This window comes from Hemitrygon akajei, chromosome 23 (assembly GCF_048418815.1).
Source record: "Hemitrygon akajei chromosome 23, sHemAka1.3, whole genome shotgun sequence".
In the NCBI taxonomy this organism is placed as follows: domain Eukaryota; kingdom Metazoa; phylum Chordata; class Chondrichthyes; order Myliobatiformes; family Dasyatidae; genus Hemitrygon; species Hemitrygon akajei.
This window is the reverse complement of record NC_133146.1, coordinates 43,076,281-43,098,174: the sequence shown is the minus strand read 5'-3', so window position 1 is coordinate 43,098,174 and position 21,894 is coordinate 43,076,281. Positions and strand designations below refer to the sequence as shown.

At 39.4% G+C, this 21,894-nt stretch overlaps 1 protein-coding gene across 2 annotated transcripts in view; it reads left to right on the top strand.

Annotated features, from left to right (window-relative positions):
* inpp5a (inositol polyphosphate-5-phosphatase A) overlaps positions 1–21,894 on the top strand; it is a 483,620-nt gene that overhangs the window by 345,897 nt on the left and 115,829 nt on the right. For both annotated transcript variants that reach the window (XM_073027526.1, XM_073027527.1), the window contains exons 7-8: positions 1,896–1,948; positions 5,575–5,694. In XM_073027526.1, the coding sequence (XP_072883627.1) occupies positions 1,896–1,948; positions 5,575–5,694 (173 nt within the window). The remainder of the gene's footprint in view (positions 1–1,895; positions 1,949–5,574; positions 5,695–21,894) is intronic.

Genomic DNA, 21,894 nt, shown 5'->3' with positions numbered 1-21,894 from the left:
TATTGAATGCTACCAATCCTATTTTTTATGTTATTAACCTTTATTTTGTGTTCATCGTGCAAAGGTGTTCCTTACTCACCTTGAACAGCTGGGCAATATTCTGCACAGGATGCTGGCCAGTCTTGTTTTGAAAGCAACAATGAAGTTAAAATTCTTTTTGCAGCACCATCAATCTCACAAGATGATGCTGAAAAACTATTAAACTATTTGTTAAATGCCTTTGTTATTGCTAAACACCACTGCTCAGCAGGATCACCGAATCACACGGAAGGAGATCATCTTTGTCTGTGCTGGCTTCGTGCAAGAACAGCTTGGGTCTTTCCACTCTCCCACCTTCTTTCTATCACACTCTTTGTCTTGTCCTTTTTGAGAACATATCCAGTTCCTTGGTTCTTTGCAACAGGTGCTTGACATTTTAACAGTTTATCTGTCTGTAACATTACATGATTATAAATACTTGTATCAGATACCCACTCACACCGTTCAATCAACCCCATCCATTCTATAATGGGGAATTCTATCCATGAAATCAAAGATTCTGGCCTCAGGAGTCATGCTTTGTTACCTTTCCTTAGGTCTTCACACCTTTCCTGTAGTGCGCTGTTCAGAGTTGGACAGAGTAATCCAAATGTAGCCAAGCTACTGTGTTATGAATGTTCACCTACTTTTTGTACACTTTGCCTTAATTTAAAAAGGCCAGGATCCCCTATATTTTTATCACTGCGTTATTAATCTTCCCAGCCACTTCAAACATGTGCACACGTTCTTCCAATTCTCCCTGTCCCTATAACCATCACAAGATAGAATAATGTGACCCACATAATGGATCATAGGATCACCAACATACATTAAACGGATTGCCGTTTTCTAATGAGCTGATCTGTAGATTATGTGGATCATTCGGGCTACTGCAATTTTTACTTCTCTACTATTATTCTACCTCATTATTTGCATTATTTATTTATTTTGTAACTTATAGATAGTATTTTCTATATTGTGCACTGTACTGCTGCACAAAACATCAAATGTCACAAGATCTGTCAGTGATAATAAAACTGATTCTTCTTCTTTTGCATTCATACAAATGAACCACTGAAATACAGAAATAATGTCTAAACTTAGTGCACCTGTTGAACAATTTGCTAACAAGCTGATGAAGAAGTTCATGTGATCCTATGAGCATGAGTTTATTGAGAAGGAAAATGCTTTCAGCATCCAATTGATGGCACTAACTGCCCGTCATTTGTTCCTCAGCCTTAGCTGCAATTGGAAAAACATCACAAACTCACATCTTCAATTTGTGTGCTACTCTAAAATGAAGCAATGGTGCATGTAAATATTTTGAATGTTGACCTTTATCTGCTCCAGGATATGGCAGGTACCCAATGTGCTGTGGATTTCATGATTGTGCTGAACTCCGATCCGGTAGAATTCTGAAATAATACACAATATTTTGACAGTACAAAATGAGTCTCCCCTTTTCTTGTCAGTTTTGTGTAAATGTTTGTGTTGAGATATGTTGCGGTTGCATCTTCTCTAAGTGTAGCGGGTGTAGGGTGATTAATTTCTTTGCCAAGCCGCTACTTTCCTTGAATCTAGTGGAATGAACTGCGTGTGATTACAGTGATTTATAACCAAAGATAAATTATTGCCACAGATATAAATCAAATGCCTTTTCTTTTCTGGCTCAGTAATTTTCCGCTGCAATTTGATAGTCTTCCACTCTGCTCATGTTATAAATGATGTGTACAATATCTCTGATAGCTCCAGACTTTTTGGAAAGAGAAAAAGCTTCTATATAATGTTCAAACTCCGTTTCCACACTGTGAAAATTGTGCTCTGTTTCATGTGCAATGTAAAATTCACATCCTTATTGTTTCTTTTTCCATTAATAGTGTAAATGGTCCAGAAAAGGCTTTATCAGAACACGATGGAGTGTCACTGATTGGTATGTTCCTGTGCTTTTATTTATTTTTTTTAGTTTTGCAATTATTTGAGATATAGTTAATGGTGGAGTGAGTGTGATTGGGTCAAGTCATGATTTGACATCCTGACCTTTGTCAGTCATTCCGCTGTCATTTGGTATCCCAGGTGTCCTTGAAACTGATTTTCTGATTGATCCATCAGCCTTGGCCAAATTTTACATGTTTCTGAGGATATTTTCACTGTAATTTAAGCTTTTGATTTACCTTAATTCAATTGCTCCATTTTTTCGATGAGGAACCCTTCCAAGTTTCTTCTTTTTGGAATTTATGCATGAATCTTTCTTTCAACATAATAGCGGAGAACCACACCAAAATTTTACCATTTAACCCACACTGCGCCTTTGAAAATCTCCCTCTCCAAACAGGTTGCTATCTTACCGATTGATATTTCTGTGATTTTCCAGTTTTCTTTCTTGTGTGAAATTTGTTTTTGCAGGTGGTCTGTTACTATGTGCTTGATTAGAAATTCTAGTATTTTCCCTTCTTCTTAAGTTACCAGGCCTTTAATTTCTATGTTTTTAATGTTTCCTCTTTATCTCCTCTCTCCCTTTTACTCTCTCTCTTTCACCCTCTTGTGTGTCTCCCTCTCTCTCACACTCACCTCTGAAGAGACTACTTTGAACCAAAGTAACTCCTTTGCCTCCTTTATTTTCTCTCTTTGTTGTATCTTGTCTGGCATTTTTCTGGCTGTAATATATCACATAATCTTTTGATCCTGTTTTTATGTATAACTGGTATAGAATTCTGCCAGTGCTCATATACTGTATTTAACAACCACCTACTGACAGATAATGAAAGAAATGGAAGAGAATGGTACTTTTGTTAATGTGTATCTTTTTCTCACAAGTTTTTCCAGCCATCTTCTATAAACCTTTGTGTCTTGCTTCCTGCAGAGCAAAGCCAAATGCCTTTTCTTCAATTTTATATCCCAGGTGTTTAAAAAATCTAACACTTCCCTCACTCAGTGCGCATAAGTCTGTGCCAAATTTGATGAAGCTTGGAAGTGGGATCAGTGGTCAATGTTGCCCCTTTCTCGGCTGTGTGATCTCAGCAGTTTTGAGCAGCGCCCAATTCAATAGACAACTGAACACAGACCAACAATCAAACTTCAGATTTTTATGAACTTGAATTGAGAAGAATACATTGAGAAATTATTATTTAATTCTGGGGGATAAATTAATATTTAATCTATGTTCTGAAAAAAATAATATTAATTGATCTATGTTTGCGGAGATTTCGCTGGGCCTTGAGTTGCCATTTCAATACAAATGGTAACAGGCTTTCTATATATCACATGTGAAGGGATGTATGACATTTCATAGTTTTGAGCTTGGCTCCTCTTTTTCTCTTCTCCCCTGCTGAAGGTAGTAGCCCTGAATTACCAGGAGCTTGTTACAACCCCCAGTTGCAACTTCAATGGAAGTTGATGTAAACAACTGAATGTTGTAGTCCCATTTCTCCAGGGTCTCTGCCAAATTCCCATCAAAGTTGACACAGCAATTAAGTCAATAATTGATGGCCCTTTTTAAGAGTAGTCTGTAGAGTCATAGAAAACTACAGCAAAGAAGCAGGCCCTTTGGCCCATCTAGTCCAAACCAAACCATTTAAACTGCCTAGTCCCATTGACCTGTACCTGGACCATAGCCCTCCATACCCGTCCCATCCATGTACATATTCAAACATGGAGATCGAAATTACAACCACCACTTGCACAGGCAGCTCACTCCACATTCTCACCAGCATCTGGTGAAGAAGTTTCGCCTCATGTTCCCCTTAAACATTTCGACTATCACCCTTGAGCCATGACCTCTAGTTGTAGTCTCACCTAACCTTGGTGGAAAATGCCTGCTTGCATTTACCCTATCTATACCCCTCATAATTTTGCATACCTCTAACAAATCTCCTCTCAAATGGTGCACATTCATTGAGACTAGCAGTCAAAAGTTCAAACCCCGTCAAACATTGTAAAATATTTTAAAAAGGGGGAGTCTGTGGGAAGGCACCAATAAAAAATTGTTACAAATACCCAATTGTTTCATTAACATCTTCTAAGGGAATGAGCCTCCTTGACCTTCCCCCAGGTCTAACCTGCACGTAACTCTGTCCCCACCATACATGTTTGACTCCAATGACAGCCAGAAATGGCAAAACAAGCTACCCTTGACATGATGAATGCTGTTCTGAATAGACAGAAGATGCTATGGGGCAGGGGCGGCGCCCTAATTACTTGAATTGTAGATCTACAGTGATATATGTAGCTGTACAGGTCCAGCTTTACCCTAATGATGGAGCTCTGGTCTAATCCTCACCTAATATATGCACACATTGACATTCCAGCAGGGGCTTTTGGTTGATCGCTAGGTCCTGAAATACCATTTCATTTTCATCCTCCCTGCTGCCAATGCAGTAAAATCAAGGCCATTTATAATGCCATCCCATTAGTTCAATTGAAATCGATGAACTCCATGCAGGTCAGAGACATGAGACCTTCCAACCAAAATGACTGCAGACTATGGTGCAACTACCAAACGTGAGCTCACAGGAGCTCTGCTGGGTCCTGGTTGTTGCATATGATTATGTTCCAAAAGGTGCTGTTTAGGGTATCAAGTAGTCTTTCCTGAAGCACATTTACCTCAAAAAGGAGTCCAATAATTAATTTAATGGCCTGATTATTGTACAGTGACTTCATTTGTATGAAAATATAGTTACGGCTCTGCTTTATTTGAATGCTACAAAAAAAAAGTGCATTACATCAATCTGTGTAAGGTGAAATGTAATTTGTAGATAGAATTATTAGTGATCACTTTCCATTGGTTGGGAGATCTAAACACCAACATTCTTCACCAGATTTAGTATCCTGACTAATATTTCACAGATATATAGTTACTGTAATGTATAGCTGTGGTCACACTGGAAGCAGAATTAAAGGAAATTCTCAGCTAATGAATACTACTTAACAGGAGAAAATTATTTTCTTATTTTTATATTTTTGTGTAAAACTGTAGCCTCGGTTCTCCTCATAAATCTGAGAGTGCTTCTGAATGCAGGCTATAGAACACTTAAAATAATGAAGTTCAATTTTACAGATTTTTAATGACACTTAATAAACTAATGTATGAAATGGCACATTTTTATGAGTATGTTATTCCTTTGTGAAGCTGCACTCCGAAGTATGTACATAGGGGTACATTATTTGCTTTTCATAGATTAGATGGCAATAACGTTCAATATATAAGGTGTGGGCTGACAGGTATAACGAGGTTCCATCTGGAAGGTGATAGATATCAGAGTTTACTTACAATGTATTGTTTAAAAGCAATTCCCCATTAAAATGACAGCATGCTTAGTAAGCAAATATGAATATTGTCAAGCAAGGAAGCTGAGCATTATTATTGACACAGTTTTACTTTATTCACCACATTAATTAATCCCAGTATCCACAGAGGGCATGATCTGAGAATACAAAATGTTTTTATAAAGCTCTGATTATGGCAGTTTGATTTGGAAGAGTACAATTTTATAAATTCTATCATGATCGTAAGAGCACTTGCATGATGATTCCCTTATGTGATGGTTATTTTCTTGACAGTGCCTTTGACTTGGTGAACATTCATCTTTTCCACGATGCTTCCAATTTAATTGCTTGGGAAACAAGCCCATCTGTCTACTCAGGAACCCGACAGAAAGCTCTCACTTATGTGCTAGATAGGTAAGCAATATATCTACTTTATATTTTGTCTCCTGAAACCACATTCCTGTCTTGGAAAATAATTTGTTCTGATTTGGTGACCAACATCATAAAACTTTTACTTTAATTTTGTGGCTTGCCTTGGTGAATAGAATAAATATTAAAGGAATACTTAATTTCTGAAAAATACTTGCTTTAGGCTCCTTGCTCTGCAGACAAACCCACCACACAAATGTGTCATTGCACTAATTGGGCAAACATTCTGGGTCTGAAATGATGTATCCCATCTATGTCTTTTAAAAATATAAAACAATACAATAGTTTTTCATGACATTGTTCCCTTATCTGAATTTCATTCTTAAAGTGCATTGAATTTTCAACAAACGGAGTACCAATTGGGAGACAGCAGTGGGTGGAATGTCTTCACGTAAAGCTGTTCACAAGTTCTTAATTTGAAAAGAGGGTGGGATACTTTTTTTTCTGTCTGTTTTCCAAATGATATCCAATGTGCAAGCACGTAAAGGTACACGGAGCACCATATCATGAGAATATTAATGCATACAAATCCCATCAGACTTACTCTGCAGTCTGAAGAATATACTGCGAAAGTGCAATGTTGCCTTGATTTTTGACTTTTTATTTTGGAGTTCAATGCTTCACCTAACCCTTTCATGTAACCAAACATACCTGAACATATTCAGTTGGAAGAAGGACCCTCACTGGCTTTATTTAAGGGTATCATCAATTAATGTTGATTTGTGATTGGTTTCAATTGGCTGTTGTTGAGTTTGCTGTTTCCAAATGTGTGTTGAAATTGCCATAATCTGCAGGGAACGATACAGCAGATAACATTCAGTTGCTTCAGAACTTTTGCACAAATAATTCTTCCCTCAGACACATACCTGTTTCTGGCATTCTCCTCCGAATGCGGCACAGGAGCGAGAAAGTGCAAAGTGTGCTGAGTTACCCTCAGTTTAATCACCTGCATCAGGCCTTGAAGATGACCTTTCCCTTTTGGGAGCAAGCTTCTGCACAATCCTTGATCCCCTGACTGCGGGCACCCTGTAGTGTAGCGGTTCACAAGATGCTATTGCAGCTCCGGGCATTCTGCAGTTCGAAGTTCAATTCCATTGCCGTCCCTGCATGTCCTCCCAGGGAGCGTGCGGGTTTTCCCTGGGTGCTGCAGTTTCCTCCCACAGTCCAAAGATGTACTGGGTAGGTTAATTTGTCATTGTAAGTATGTTAGGGTTAATTGGGGATTGTTGGGTTGCTGGGGCAGCATGGATCAAAGGGCTGGAAGGACCTACTCTGTGCTGTATCACTAAATAAAATAAATAAGAAAACAGTGTCCAGTATGTCACTATAGTATTCCTGCCTTTCAATTAGATAGAGGATCTGTATCTGAGCTTGTGGCTATGAGTATTAACTGGGGAGGAAAATGGGATGCAGGAAGGAAGGTGGTAGGATACTGTAACCTTCTATGGTTTCAATTCCACTGCATTCCACAACCTTGGCAACAGGCGCAATGATGGTGAACTTTATCAGGTGATGCATTTGTGACTGTGCATACAATTATTTAGTGTATTTGTGTGGCCACCGGACCCTCCTGCAACAGGGGCAGTGGTATGTCTCTGACTGCACACAATGTGTTTGGATGATGCGCCAGGCCTGCTTGAATAGGTGGCAAAGTTTGCAGGCTGTGAATTGTGGGTTCTTGCCGTGCACCAGTGTTAGCTGGTGATATCTATGAGGCAAAACTGTAGGTGCTGAGTCATCTACTTGCATTCCTACATGGTTTACACTGTCTGCATGTGATGGTCTGCATGAAGGTGGCATTGCCCATTCAGTATCACTGCCCTCTCCTTCTCTCTGCCCACGCCCCTTTCCAATCATCATCTTGTTTCCTATTGTACGGCTGGTTCAAGCAGTAATGGTGCACATTCACAAAGAATCTAAAGCATTTCTTACTGAGGAATTGAGCCTGTAGAGAGCTGAATTAAATATTTAACTTCAATGAGAACAAAGATGCTGCAGTCATAAAGCAAAGATGTATTACGAACTGGTGTCAGATTAGCAGATCCGATGCATTCACACCTGCATGTTTGGCTAAAGCTATTTTTGTCATGCCTAGCCCAGAAAGGCTAAGCTTTAAAAATACTACCTTATATCTATTGGGTGAAAATCCACTTAAAGTTATCTTTGCAGACCATTTAAATTGGTCCAATTCAGTCAAAGTTTTAATAAAGTTAACTTTCTCTGAACCATATTTTATTATTTTCTATATTCTCCACTCCTTATGTTCTTAAATTTCAAAATCAATAGAAATTACCATTGTTAATTTTTTGTATATTTGACAGATTTATGTTAATGTTTACTTTCTACTATTTTAATTCAGACCTTTGTATTGGTAAAATGATTGGTTAATATGTTAAAGACTTATAATAAGTATACTATGTATTTGCAATAACATTATGGATAATAATTTCAACCCTTTGTACTGAAGCAAATTGAAGCTATATTTGCATACTTGATTTTGGGTGCATTGTGAACTTTGTGAGACGGTAAGAGTTTGTAACATAACTCTTTTTTTTCTGTCAGTATCAATTATTTTCTTTATCCCTGCTGCTCTATTCATTTCAAAATCTTTACATGTTGGACTCTATTTTTCTTCTCAGACTTCACTGTGTAACTCTCCACAGTGGTTGTGGCTGGCAGTTGTTGAGAGGGTGTCGGCTGTAGTTCACTTTTTTTAAGAAAGTGACCAAACCAATTGTGTATAAGCCTTCCAACATTTTGACAGCAGTGTTTGCCCTGACATGGAGAGGTAGAGCATTTTATTGGCATATTGCAATGTAGGTCTAGAATCCCTGATTTAATTTTACTCGCAGAGAAAGCTGCTTCCTGTGGTTTTCCTGGCTGCCTTAAATAACGTCTTCGGTCTCCTCATCACAGTCAATCTTTTGATATCAGTACTCCCTCTACTTAGCTGAAGAGTAATAGGCAGCTGGCACTCTCTTCCCATTTGCTGACAAGTATTTAAGCAACAAACAAGTTGGGGCAGGACTGTGACATCCCAGCAATGATAGAACTGGACTGGGCCCCAGAAAGTTTCACCTCAGAATGCTGTTTGAGCCTTTGACATCAGCAAACGTTGAGGATGTAAATTAATTAATTAAAATCAAATTAATGTAAGATAATTAAAATGAACTTTCTCCCTTGCTTCTGTATCCACAGCCCACAGAATCTTTAAGTAAGTAGCAGTTTCTGATCCTCTAATGAGTCTGACCTGTGCCAGGCTCAGAAAAGTGATTTCCCGATGTACTGCAGGAAAATCTCCGCAGGGCCAGGCTCTAGCACTAAAGAACTGGACTCTCGTATCTCACTCCCACAATGTGCAACCTTGACTCTGTTCTGGATACTGTACCCATGATTAATCTGCCATATTTAATTTCAAACTGGTCAATCACTGTCTACAGGTTCTATCTTAGATTCTGAGATACAATATCAGGCGCATCTGAATTACTTTACCACTATAAAAATGTAGTCAAGTCTTAAGATATTTGATCGCTCCCTTGGGTGCTTCACTGGGGTTGGCAACAGGATTGCAGTGAAGTGTACAAGTGGGCACCACCACCTGGCAGACGTTATGGTGCCAACTCATCTTTTGTTTTGGTTTTGCTTTTTGCTTTCACATCTTGACCTTTCTCCTTCTTCGTTGGATAAACTTTGGCTCTGTTTGTATGAAACTGATTTCAGTCTTAGTCATTCTTAAAGGGCAGAAACCCAAGTGCAGTGTTGGTAATTGAACCCAGTTGCAAATGCACTTTTTATTTATCTCAAGGCATTAACTGAGGCAAGTGATTATTGCTTGGATCCACCCAGAAATCTCTTTTTAACTGTTTCTGTGCACAACTTCAATACATAGGCAATACATCATGTAACATGATTTGGAATAAGGTTTGTCCCCAAAATTCAGCAGGATAGGATTGAGTTCTTAAAATTTGAAAATAGTTATATCTGACCTTAACCAATTTACTACAGAATTTAGTAATGGCTGGACAGTAATAGGTTAGCAAGCTTACACCAAAAAGGTAGCATAAGTGTTTGGTTATAAGCCCCAGATTTTAACCTTCTTCACAGAGTGAATCCTTTGTTGCCAAGTGTCATAAGCCTCAGTAAATCCATTAGTTTAAGAGAGATGAGGATAGATTTGGAGCAAAGTGATGTGTGTTTATTCTATTGTTATAATCCAAGCTGAGCTGGAGAACCTTCTTTCTGAACACCAGGATTATCGTTTCCCCGCGCTGAGTCATCATGGCCACCCTACCCACACCCCTGGATCAGGTGCCAGACTTATCCATTTGGCAGCAGTCCTTGACAATGTATGCAGCCCATTCTGGCGTCCTCTCTGCCTGGATGAAAGCCAAGCATGTTAGATCAGATTTTAGGTGGGGAAACTGGTGCTTAACATAAATATGATGCAGAACTAAAATCATACTATAAATGGAAATCCAGGCTTCTGGATTCCTGTCCGAAACTCATCCAGCCGTGCAAATCACCTTGTAAGTTTCTGGGTCAATGGGCGTGGGGAAGGGATTAGAAGATCGTAACTCCAAACTCCTGATGGAGACAGTTAAAAATGCAAAGTTATGGCATGCACTCAGCAATCCTGCAAGTGGAGCACTGTAGTAATTCACCTGATTGAGACTGGATGCCCCAGACCTGCCCTGGATCTACGTCCTCTTTGTGTTGAAGGTGCTTGCAGTCAGATCCACGATGTCACACAGGTGCTCGTCTCTGACCACTGCCACCTTCGAACTGACAGCAGGCAAGGGGATGTTGAAGTTGAGCAGAAAGCTGCAGATCCCTGAGAACATCAAGGGGCCATACTCAGAATCAGAATCAGGTTTATTGTCACTAACAAATGTTGTGAAATTTGTTGTTTTGCGACAGCGGTTGAATGCAATACATAAAAAGTTACTATGTTACAATAAAAGTAAATGGTACAAAAATAGAGAAAAATAGTGAAGTCGTTTCCATGGGTTCATAGACCATTCAGAAATGTAATGGCAGAGGAGAAGCTGCTCCTAAAACATAGAGTGTGTATCTTCAGGCTTCTGTATCTCCTCCTTGATGGTCATAATGAGAAGTGAGGATCCTTCACGATGGATGCAGCCCACCTGAGGCAACACCTTATGAAGATATCCTCTGTGATGGAGAGGCTGATGCCCATGATGGAACTGTCTGAGATACAATGCCCTGCAAGTTTTTTCAATCCTGTGGATACCAGGTGGTGATGTCATCAGTCAGAATACTCTTCAGGCTACATCAATATAAATTTGCTAGAGTTTTGGTGCCGTACCAAATCTCCTCAAGCTCCTAATGGCCTTCTTCATAATTGCATCAATATGTAAAGCCCAGGATAGACCCACTAAAGGCTGATTTATACTTGTGTATACGGGCTATGCCGTAACCATGATTTTCACTTCTTTGTTGGCTCTATGCCGTAGCGAGCACGCATTGGTATGCGCCAAAACGCTAGTTGGCGGTGGGGTTTCTATGCCACTGTGTTGAGTTTCTTCGTGAGAGACATGGACGAGGAAATGCATTTCAAACATTTTCGCATGTCGGCAGGTAGATTTGACTATTTGTTTCATCTATTTCGCATCGGTGTACAGACATGGCGGAGAAGAAGCAACTGGAAATGCGTTGCTACCAAGCGGACCAATCACAGTTGTTGCAGTCTGCGTCGCCATGCCGCGTGAGTTACTTTTTTGGGGAGGTGCACATCACCCTAGGACGTAGGGTACAGGGTACCTATGGCGTAGATGCAACACACAAGTATAAATCAGCCTTAAGTTGATGCCTGGGAACTTGAAATATTCACTCATTCCACCTCTGACCCCTCGATGAGGACTGGTGTGTGTTCTCTCACCTTCCCCTTCCTGAGGTCCACAATCAGTTCCTTTGTCTTACTGACATTGAGTACAACATTGTTGTGACAACCACTCAAACCAGCTGATCTACAGTATCACATTCCTTTATGCCTCTTCGTTGCCATCTGAGATTCACCAGCAACAGTTGCGTCATCAGCAAATGTATAGATAGAATTTGAGCTGTACCTAGCCACACTGTCATGAGCGTAGAGAGTGTGGAGCAGTGGGTTTAACACACATCCTTGAGGTGCACCTGTATTGTGTCAAGTGGGAAGATCAGAATCAGCATCAGGTTTAATATCTCTGGCCTATGCCATGAAAGTCAAGAAGTTTGTTAACTTAGTGGCAGCAGTACAATTAAATACATAATAATAGAGAAAAATCTGTGAATTACAGTAAATATATATATACTGATGAGAAGAGGGCATGTCCTGGGTGATGGGGGCCTTTAACGATGGATGCCACCTTTTTGAGGCATCGCTCCTTGAAGAAGTCCTGGATACTACAGCGGTTAGTTCCCATGATGCAGCTGACTAATTTTACAAGTCTCTGCAGCTTACTTCGATCCTGTGCAGTAGACACCCCTCTACCCCAATACCAGATGGTGATGCAGCCAATTAGAATGCTCTCCACGGTACATCTGTAGAAATTTGTGTCTTTGGTGACATACCAAATCTCCTCAAACTCATAATGAAATTTAACCGCTAACTTGCCTTCTTTATAGCTCCATCGACATGTTGGGTCTAAGTTAGCTCCTCGGAGATATTGACACCCAGGAACTTGAAATTGCTCACTCCTTCCATTTCTGATTCATCTATAAGGACTGGTGAGTTATTTCCAATTCACACTAGTTGCAGTGGCAGTTTACAAAGGCCCAGTTTTGAAGCTTATTTATTAGTACTGTTGATGGTGTGGATGATACTCACGTTGGGAAACCATGAAGCTCCTGTTTAACTCCTTAATACACTGCTGGGAAGCAACCACGGAGACTATGAACAGTTGTTTGTCCTCAAGAGACTGCAGAAAACAAGATAGAGTCAGAGGGAATGTTGTCAACTTCAAATGAACTTGCAGCAAATTCTGCTTCTGTACCCAAAGCGAGGAGTGAGCAAGCCTTGCTATTTGCCTCAGAATCCTCTAAGATCGTCTTCTGTCCCAGAGTCTACTTTGTGGAACAGGATAAGATGTGCTTACATTACTTTAATCAAGGGACTTCCAGGGAGGGCTTTGTGAACCGCTGCCTTGAGGAAGAAGATGGTTCACGGACAGACATACTAAGGATCTGTAAATCCTGTGGCAGTGTATATGCATTCCCTGCCATTCATGGAAAGCACATTCTAGAAAGTTCCTGACCACGAGACCATCAGGCGGTGGTCAGCACTGAACCTCCTCCAGGTGGATCCTGTGGGATGATTTCTGAAGCGGACCATCAAACTCACTTGGCAAAACTCTTCATCACCCGAACTCACCAAGAAGCCACCAAGACCTTGTTTAGCTAGCAGTGTGCTGCGGTGTAAAATTTGAGCAAGAAACATTGAAAGAAATTATTGGGGCTGTGACGTAGCAACAACACTGTTAGGAATGATAATAATAAAGTGAATGATACAACATTCCAACATTATCCAGATGAGCACTTTAATTGCTAAGGTATTGAAAGTTACAGACCAAGTCCTGGTAAATGGGCTTAGTGGAGCTGGCTATTTCATGGTTGAATGGGCTTCATAGACCAAAGATCAAGCTTCTATGCTGTATATCTCTCTGACCTTATAACTTTTGCAGGTATTCCATGAATATAGTTCTTATTGTTTTTATCTTTTGTTCAGAAGTCAGAGTTGGTATTTTGGAGGTTGTCAAGTCCTTGACTACAGTACAGGGTTTGCTTCAGCCAGTCAGGTGCATGATTAGTAATAAAACAGAAGATACTGGAAATACTTCGACCTGAAATATTAGCTCTATTCTCACAATTGCAGTCTGACCTGCTGAGTATTTTCAACATCTTCTGCTTTGCATTTTTTGACTTGCATTTTATTGTTCTTAAAGTTGATCAGAGTCACATGAAAACAGAAGGACCAGTGATTCAAAGAGTTGCAGTCTATTTCTGATGGGTGTTTTTCTTCATATGTCGCAGGGAGCACTCTCAACCAGGACATTGACGTACTAAACAATTAGAGGCACAAAACACAACACAAACATTCATCAATGGAAGTAATGTGCAAATGCTCACGGTCTTAATTGATTTATGGATTGAAGATGAACTGAAAAGTTGTCACGGCATTCTGATAACATGCACTTTGAATTTCGTCTTTATTTATCTCCATGTTTTGAATGCAAATGAAACCAGTTTTCACTGGCATGAACTTTATGCAGGCCGACAGAGTATAGGAAAAGTGATTTGCAAGTTGACTATCAAATAATCCACTGGCTAAGCTTCAGGCTGGTTTACTTCAAGTCTGGTCTGCATTCTATACTGTAAAGTAATTGGAAAATTACACCGGTTGGTGAGATGGAGAGCAACTGGGTACCACCCGCCAGCACAATGAGAAACTCTAAAGTAAGAGACCACAAGACCAGAATTTCCTTGAAGATCCTACAACAGAGGTTCCAAGTCTGGGGGTCTACGGTGGGGGTCCATGGCATTCAAAAGGTTGGGAAACCCTACCCTACAGGAATACACTTATCTTGGTTAACCTTTTCTGTCTGCAAGCCAGCTATCAATAAGGAGGACAATAGTAGAAGGTTTAGGACAGGACTTGAACAGTCTTTGAGCAGAAGCCTTTCTTTCTGGACACTTGTTCCACACCAAAACCAGTGATCCGCAACTGGAAACGTTAGAACTGGAGTCATTCCTTTTTAGCCACCTGTTTACACGACAACAGAAAAGTTTTTATGTAAAGTGCTGATCAAACAATACAATTACTGGAACAGTTCTGAAGATCTGACATTGGGCTCAGAATAAGCAATGAAAACCAAGCCTATAAGAGAAAATGTAAAAGCCTACCTGTGCATTTCAGGGTGGACTGTGCGAAAGATATTCAATGAAGAGTAATGAGCTGACCATTTAGTCATCTGTTTTCCATCAGTGGGAATTTATATCCAATTTGGAAGGCAGCCTCTTGTTCATTTTATTTTGCTTTTTTTTAACAAGTCAGCTGAACATTGCCCCCTCTCAGTGATCAGTGGTGTGTTGGGTGTCCTGATCCCAGGACACAAAGCTCTGAAATCATAACATTTGTAATTGGTACTGTGTAGATGACAGACTTTTGTGAAATTGTGATGCAAGTTGTATAGAAACCTCCAGCCATCAAGATATGATTGAGGAAATCCTCCTTGTTTCTGAAAGCATGTGTAACAGTATCAGGGAACAATGCTAGAGGTAATTCCAAGTGATTTTGGTAAAATTGTTCAAGAAATGTAAAAGATTAATAGACAGATTTAAAGCATGACATTATCTTCTTTTTAAAAACATGGCTTCCCAATTGGGACCTCCCACAATGTACTGGGAAGTTTATAGCATTTTTCACTTTTGGGCCAGAAGTTTTATAATGTATATCATTAGAATGTTGCAGCGCCAGAGCTGGCAAATTCATTTGTCTTAGAGGAGAGTAGATTTTATGGTGTGCAACTATTGTGGGCTTCATTTGCACAAATCAATTATTCTGACTGATCGTCCAGCCACAGATCCGGACCTCCATCATGAACAGTGGCAGGGAGACATAATAGGAAAGCTCTGTAGAGCAGTGAATAATGGGAAACTCCTTTCATCAGTGCAGCTAACCTTTTGGCAGCCACCAGCAAACTCTATTCTGATCCACTGATAGAGGAAACAATACACTGGGCTGAGTTTGAATGAATGCTGCCACCAACAGTGTAGCCATTCAGAAGGTTTTGGGAACCATCTTTGGCCATTGTTCATCACTACTCCTGCCGACAGTAGGAAAGAAGAACTGAGAACAGCTATGGTGTAAACCTCTTTTTCAACTTTAATCTCTCTGAAAAGCAGTGTAGATCTACATTTCCAGCAGGGATACAGTAGCTATGTGGTGTCAGATAATCGCACAAGAGAAGTTTCAAGCTGGGCTTTTGAATCACTTATCTGCATGAACAGGGGCAGCTTTAACTCCATTCAAAAGGGAGTGATTGTCTTTCCTTGAGCCTTTAAACTTGCGTAAGAACAGCATTTTAACACCAAAGTGCTTCTCACTGATAGTGTATACATAAACAGTTTTTGAAGGCAGCAATTTAGTCCTGTGTTCAGCGTAACTGTCTGACCGCACACCTAAAATACCAAATATAGATTAGAGCAGAATTTCAGCATTTTTGGTTCAACTAAACTTTTTTCAAATCTTTTAAAACTTTTGCAATTGGGAAAAGTAACGTGCTGCAATTTACCTGTCTCTTACTTTGTTCTGTATCATAATCCTAGTCGCAGTCCAATCCAGGGTGCCTGCTTCCTTCAATGTGCCAACCATTGAAACTTCCTGAAATTGTCCTGTGTATTCAGCTCTGTGTAGCTAGATTTCTAAAAAGTGACAGTACTCCTCTGTTTGCCTTTTGAATGTTCTCTGGCCTAGTTCAACTGCAACATTTTTACATTACAACTGTGAAATCTTGGCATAAAGCATCTCTTTGTCCCTGCCATTATTGTCTCACATATATAGTCCATTGTCACATAGCTGAAGTTAATTTGATCAACATTGGGACATTTAACTTTTATGTCTAGTCAAAAGAGCTGTTTCATGCTCATTTTGCGTATTCTAAAGAAATGATTGCCAGAAAAATAATGTTACTATTAACAATTCAAAGCAATTAGTTTCCCAGGGAGAGGCTATGTGGTGCACAGGCTACACACAACAATTCTTTGTCATTTTATGGATGCTCATCAGTCAACTGTCACCACATTTCAAAGACCCTCCAATCTAAATGTTTCCCTTTTGGCTTTTCCCAGAACTGGTAGTTGAATAAAGGGAAGAAAAGCTACTCAGTTTCTAGGCAAAGACACAGGCAGCCTTAAAGATCCAGCTTCCCACTGGCATATTTTGGATTGGCCATCCAGCCTTGCCACATTCCTCACTATCTCCCACCTCCTCACGCCCATCCCAAAAACCCCACCCCAAACACCACTGCCCTGTAACCACAGTTGTAAAGAACAATGAGAATTCCCTTTTTTATTTTTGTTTATTCATTCAGAGATACAGCGTAGAATAGGCCGTTCAAGCCACACTGCCCAGCAACCCCTGATTTAATCCTAAACTATTCACAGCACAATTTACAACGGCCAATTATCCTACTGACTGGTATCACAAACACGAGAAAATCAGCAGATGCTTCTACTCTTTCTTTACAGTCTTGATGAAGGGTCTTAGCCCGAAACCTCGATTGTTTACTCTTTTCCATAGATGCTGCCTGGCCTGCTGAGTTCCTCCAGCATTTTGCGTGTATTGCTACTAACTGGTATGTCTTTGGAATGTGGGAGGAAACCTGGGCTCCCAGAGAAAACCCACACATTCCACAAGGAGGATGTACAGATTGCTTACAGATGATGCCAGAATTGAACTCTGAACTCTGACACCCTGAGCTTTAAAAGTGTTGTGCTAACCACTACACTACTGCGGTGCCCGACCTCACCTGCAGTTACCTGAAAATCCAGGTAAATGTAACAGGCATTCAACAAGATGGAGCGATGAGTGAAATTATCATGTTAAATAAGATTGTTTTGGTTAGATGAGAAAATGACAGGCATGAGTGACTGCTACGATTCACAAGTGATGCAGTTCCACTCACCATTACCATTATTGCATTTGTACACTTTTTCCTTGAAGTTGCTCCTCAGCTATCAAGGAAGTGTTGTAATACTCATCTTTGTAAATTCACTATATCCACCATCCACCACGACTATATTTAATCATATATCAGAGTCAAGCAAACTATTATAGGAAATAAATAATTATAAATATTCCAATCAAAAATAAACTTTTTTTCATTACTAGTAATAACTTTGGACAGAGTAAGGTTTGAAATTTAAAGTTCTATAAATTATCCACTGACAATATGAGTGAAACCTGATGTCAGGGTTACACTCCTTTTGTGGGTCATTTGACTGGGCAATACGCAGCACCCATAGGGCACACTGAACAGGCTGAATCTAATCTCTGGACATACATTTCATGCTATGGCTATGAAGCATCATATACAAAATCATGAGGAGTTTAGATGAAAAGCCTTGCATGATTTTACTTTAATGAAGTGTTAAAATATTACTTCAGTTACTTAATTGGATTGCATCATCACTGTAGCATAAATGGGCAATGCCCTTAAAATGCAAATTAGTTAATTTTGGAAGGTCATCAAGCCAATCTTTTTGATAAATTTCGAACATGATCAAGGGTGCCATTGTTAGGAAATGAAGCATTTCTCTAATTTTGACAAACGGTCTAAGGATCGAGCCCTCCTGATATAACTTCACCAACTATGCCACCTGAAGATGTTCCGTGGGACCACCTCCAGAAAGATTCCTCCTAAATGCACCTGGGTGAAATGTTACTGCTTTACACCAGTTTATCTTAGCTTCTGCCAGTAAGATTGCTGGGCTCGTGCTAATTATTATAATGCCTCTGAACGGAAAATCCTACAAAAGGTAGTGGATTCAGCCCAGTACCTCCATTGAGCACATCTACATGAAACACTGTTGTAGAAAAGCAGCATCCATCATCAGAGATTCCTCAGCACCCATGTCATGCTGTCTTCTCACTGCTGCCATCAGATAGGAGCCTCAGGACTCACACCACCAGGTTCAAGAACAGTTCCTGCCCTTCAACCATCATGTTCTTGAATAAAAGAGGATAACTTCACTCATTTGCCCCATCATTGAAATCTTCCCTTCACCAATGATCTCACTTTTAAGGACTCTATAACTCATTACCTCGTGTTCTTGTTATTTATTGCTATTTATTTATATTTGCATTTGCACAGTTTGTTGTCTTCCACACTCTGGTTGATCTTCCATTGATGCTGTTGTAGTTACTATTCCATAGATTTGCTGAGTATGCCCACAAGAAGACAAATCTCAGGGTTGTATGTGGTGACATCTACCTACTTTGATAATAAAAGTTACTTTAAACTTTGAACTAATGGACTGTTTCCAGTTTTGACTCTATCTCCAGTAGATACAAAGATAATCCCAAACCCATTTTTTGGGACTGTTCCAACCAGTGTCCCCTCTAATTTGTAGTGACCAGTGTGTGCAGAAATCTTGTGCTGTGCAGTTTTTTGCCCAGTGACGACAACATTTGCGTACTGAATAATTTCTTCAATATAAACAATATAAATAAGCCAGTTCTAATGTCTGCAGGCAAATCCTCCCAAACTCCACGTTGTAAACACTGTCCATATCAGAAGCCGTTAAAGGAAATGTGATTGTGTACAATCGTGAAATGTATTTAACAATGCCAGGGAGTTAGAGGGTGACAACCTTCTGTGCACAATTTAGATTCCTTTGTGCGCTAGTAGCAAAAGGTATGTGCACGTGCACACCTTAGAGGGAACATTGGTTCCATCCTTTGGGGGAAGATCTTTCTTCCATCCTAAGGGCTAGTGGGCCGTTGGAAAAAGAAACAATCTAATTTTGGAGTAAGTGATTGTCCAAGTTTTTCCCATTGTTGAATCTTGATAAACTCTTTGATATGTTGTCTTCCATTTACTTCTGCAAACTTGTTGCATGCCATCAACACAGCAGTTGTCAAGATTTTCCTTTATCCTTTCAACCTGTGACAGGAACCAGCATGTTTCTAAAAGATGAAATTGACACTGGACCAGTATTATAATTGTAAAAGTGAAAATAAAATCTAGCCATTTTATGTGACCCAAAAAGGGTGATTTACGCTAAAAATATTTTTGCTCTTTTATAGCTGTAATACTATTATATATAATTAGAAAGTCTGTACAAGACATTAGTTCACACAGGAGGCATAGAAATTTCTTAGGAACCAGCAGGTTAAACGTTAATGTGTAAACTTGTAACTATTAGCCTTTGCTAAGTTTTCCCTTTGCCAATTAGATTGTTTCAGTTGGCTTTAGCTGTTAGATTATGCAGGCTACAGCTGCTTTATGGTCCGATCAACTGGCAGCTATCAACAATTAAGTATTGTCTTACAGTGCAGTAAACATCACACTTGATTGGTCAGGAGTGACGTGATGTTATTTGATTTCTATTTATTTGAAAACCCTCTTAAAACAATCTTGGACTTCGTTAGTCCCAACGGCCAATTTACAAAGGTCCCTGGCAGCAACACTGAGAACACCACAGAAAATCCATTCTCTGTGAGTGCATTTTTAGTCATTTAAAAGATAACAGCCAACTGCCCCATTAAAAGACTGAAGGCAAAGATTATATCCCAAAATGAATAGAATTGCAATACAGAAGTTCTTGAGAGATTTGCCCAAATTGTTGCCAATGCTGCATTCAGCCGAGTTATTTAGTGATCATCGATATCAGAAATAAAATTTTCTTAACGGATGAACGAACTGGCAAATGTTCATAAAATTTAAATTCTCTCTTTTAACAGCAACGATGTCCTTACATTTGTTGCAGTATGTTAAAATGGTAGAAATCATTCATGTCTTCCTGGGTTGCCTTCACTCATAAGAAAAACATAGAAAATTGAGTATTGTTTATCAAACTAAATGGGAAAGTAAGTAAAATGGAAAATTTATGCATTTTGTTTTGTTTTCAATTGCACTGAAGCCTTGGCTGAATGATGTACTGTTTTATAGTGCCTGTTTTTATAACATGCATGACTGAAACCCTCGGATGTTACACACCATACAGTGTGAAAAATTATAAATATGATGGAAGGCAAGAGATAAAACATATACATTATGCCACTAATGATTAAATAATTGTTGCAATTTATCACATGAGTCAGCAAACATTACAGCCTTATTGCATTAAAGCTCGAATGTGAAGCGGGGAGAAAAAATCTATGTACACATGATAAATCTATTGAGAAAGGTTTGATTTCCCATGTTCTTTGGATTTTTCTTATGCAGTCGATGTTTGAAGTACATGCCCATTTTGCTTAGAATTTTGCAAAATCTTACCCACACCGCTCAATCATGTCTTGAGTTTTGCCCTGTTCTTGATACATCTCGCATGGCGTACTAGTTGAAAGGTGGGGAAGCAGCTGGTTTTCACCAGTGTTCTAGTTTTGTCATCAGCCAAATTGCACAATTTTGGGGGGACGTGAGGTGATTGTTCGGGCAAATCAGAAATAAAGAGAGATTGATGTCTGAGTACAGTTTAGATTATAACTCCGCCTTGTTGCTCTTGCCAGGGGAATGAAAGGGGTTTCTTTAATTCTTTCTGAGTAATGCACAAACTACTCAAAATTGCAGTAGTTGGGATTTGGAGTCTGGGCCTGAGATTGGAAAATAGGACCTCAAAATGTTAGATTTGTTGTTACCTTTCCTCATACTGCTGCTACTTAATCACATTGTGGAACGGCATTGAAACATGTGTTACCTATTTGACTGAATCTAAAATGGCTCTATTAATTGGAAATAAGTACTTGCACCCCGCTGTTAACGTATCACAAAATGGATACATAAAATCAAGCCCTTTATGGATTAATACGTTTCCAAATTATTTCTAATGTCAAATATATCAATTTGAGTGTCAGGAGTAAATGTGTTTTGAATATTTAAGCAGATGGAAACGAGGGGCACAAAATTTAATTTGTGTGAAGAATTAGATCTGGAGTTGTTTATTGAGATTTGTTCCTCGAATCTCCTTTTCTTGCACTGGAATATCCAAAAGATCCCTTTCAGATTTGTTATCTGTGCTTTAATAATCATTATTCTGTTTGTTACTGGATTTATAAATCTTCCCAATGTTAAACACGCTTTAGTCTGATTTTGATGCACTACAAAAAATGACAAACTGATCCTAATGAATATATTTTATTTCCACCTGTGTTTAGATGAACCCAGTGATTTATGGAATGAAAGCACAGTAAAACTGTACTGGCCTCAGTGCCTGGTGGATTTATATCCGAACTAATAATTGAAGTCATGCCTTGTTAATATAGTGGCAAAAACCATTGGCATCAAACACTGTTTTAGTCTAATTTCATATGGCAAATACGAGCAGAAGTCCGGGGTTAATAGTTTCATGTTCAATCATAGCTTGTAAGATTCAAGGTGAAAAGTTGAGAATGCTGAAGTGAGTCTGAGCTTTGCTTCAGCATCTAGAATAGTAATGTAGTAACAGCCGAGCTGTTGGTAGGGTTGC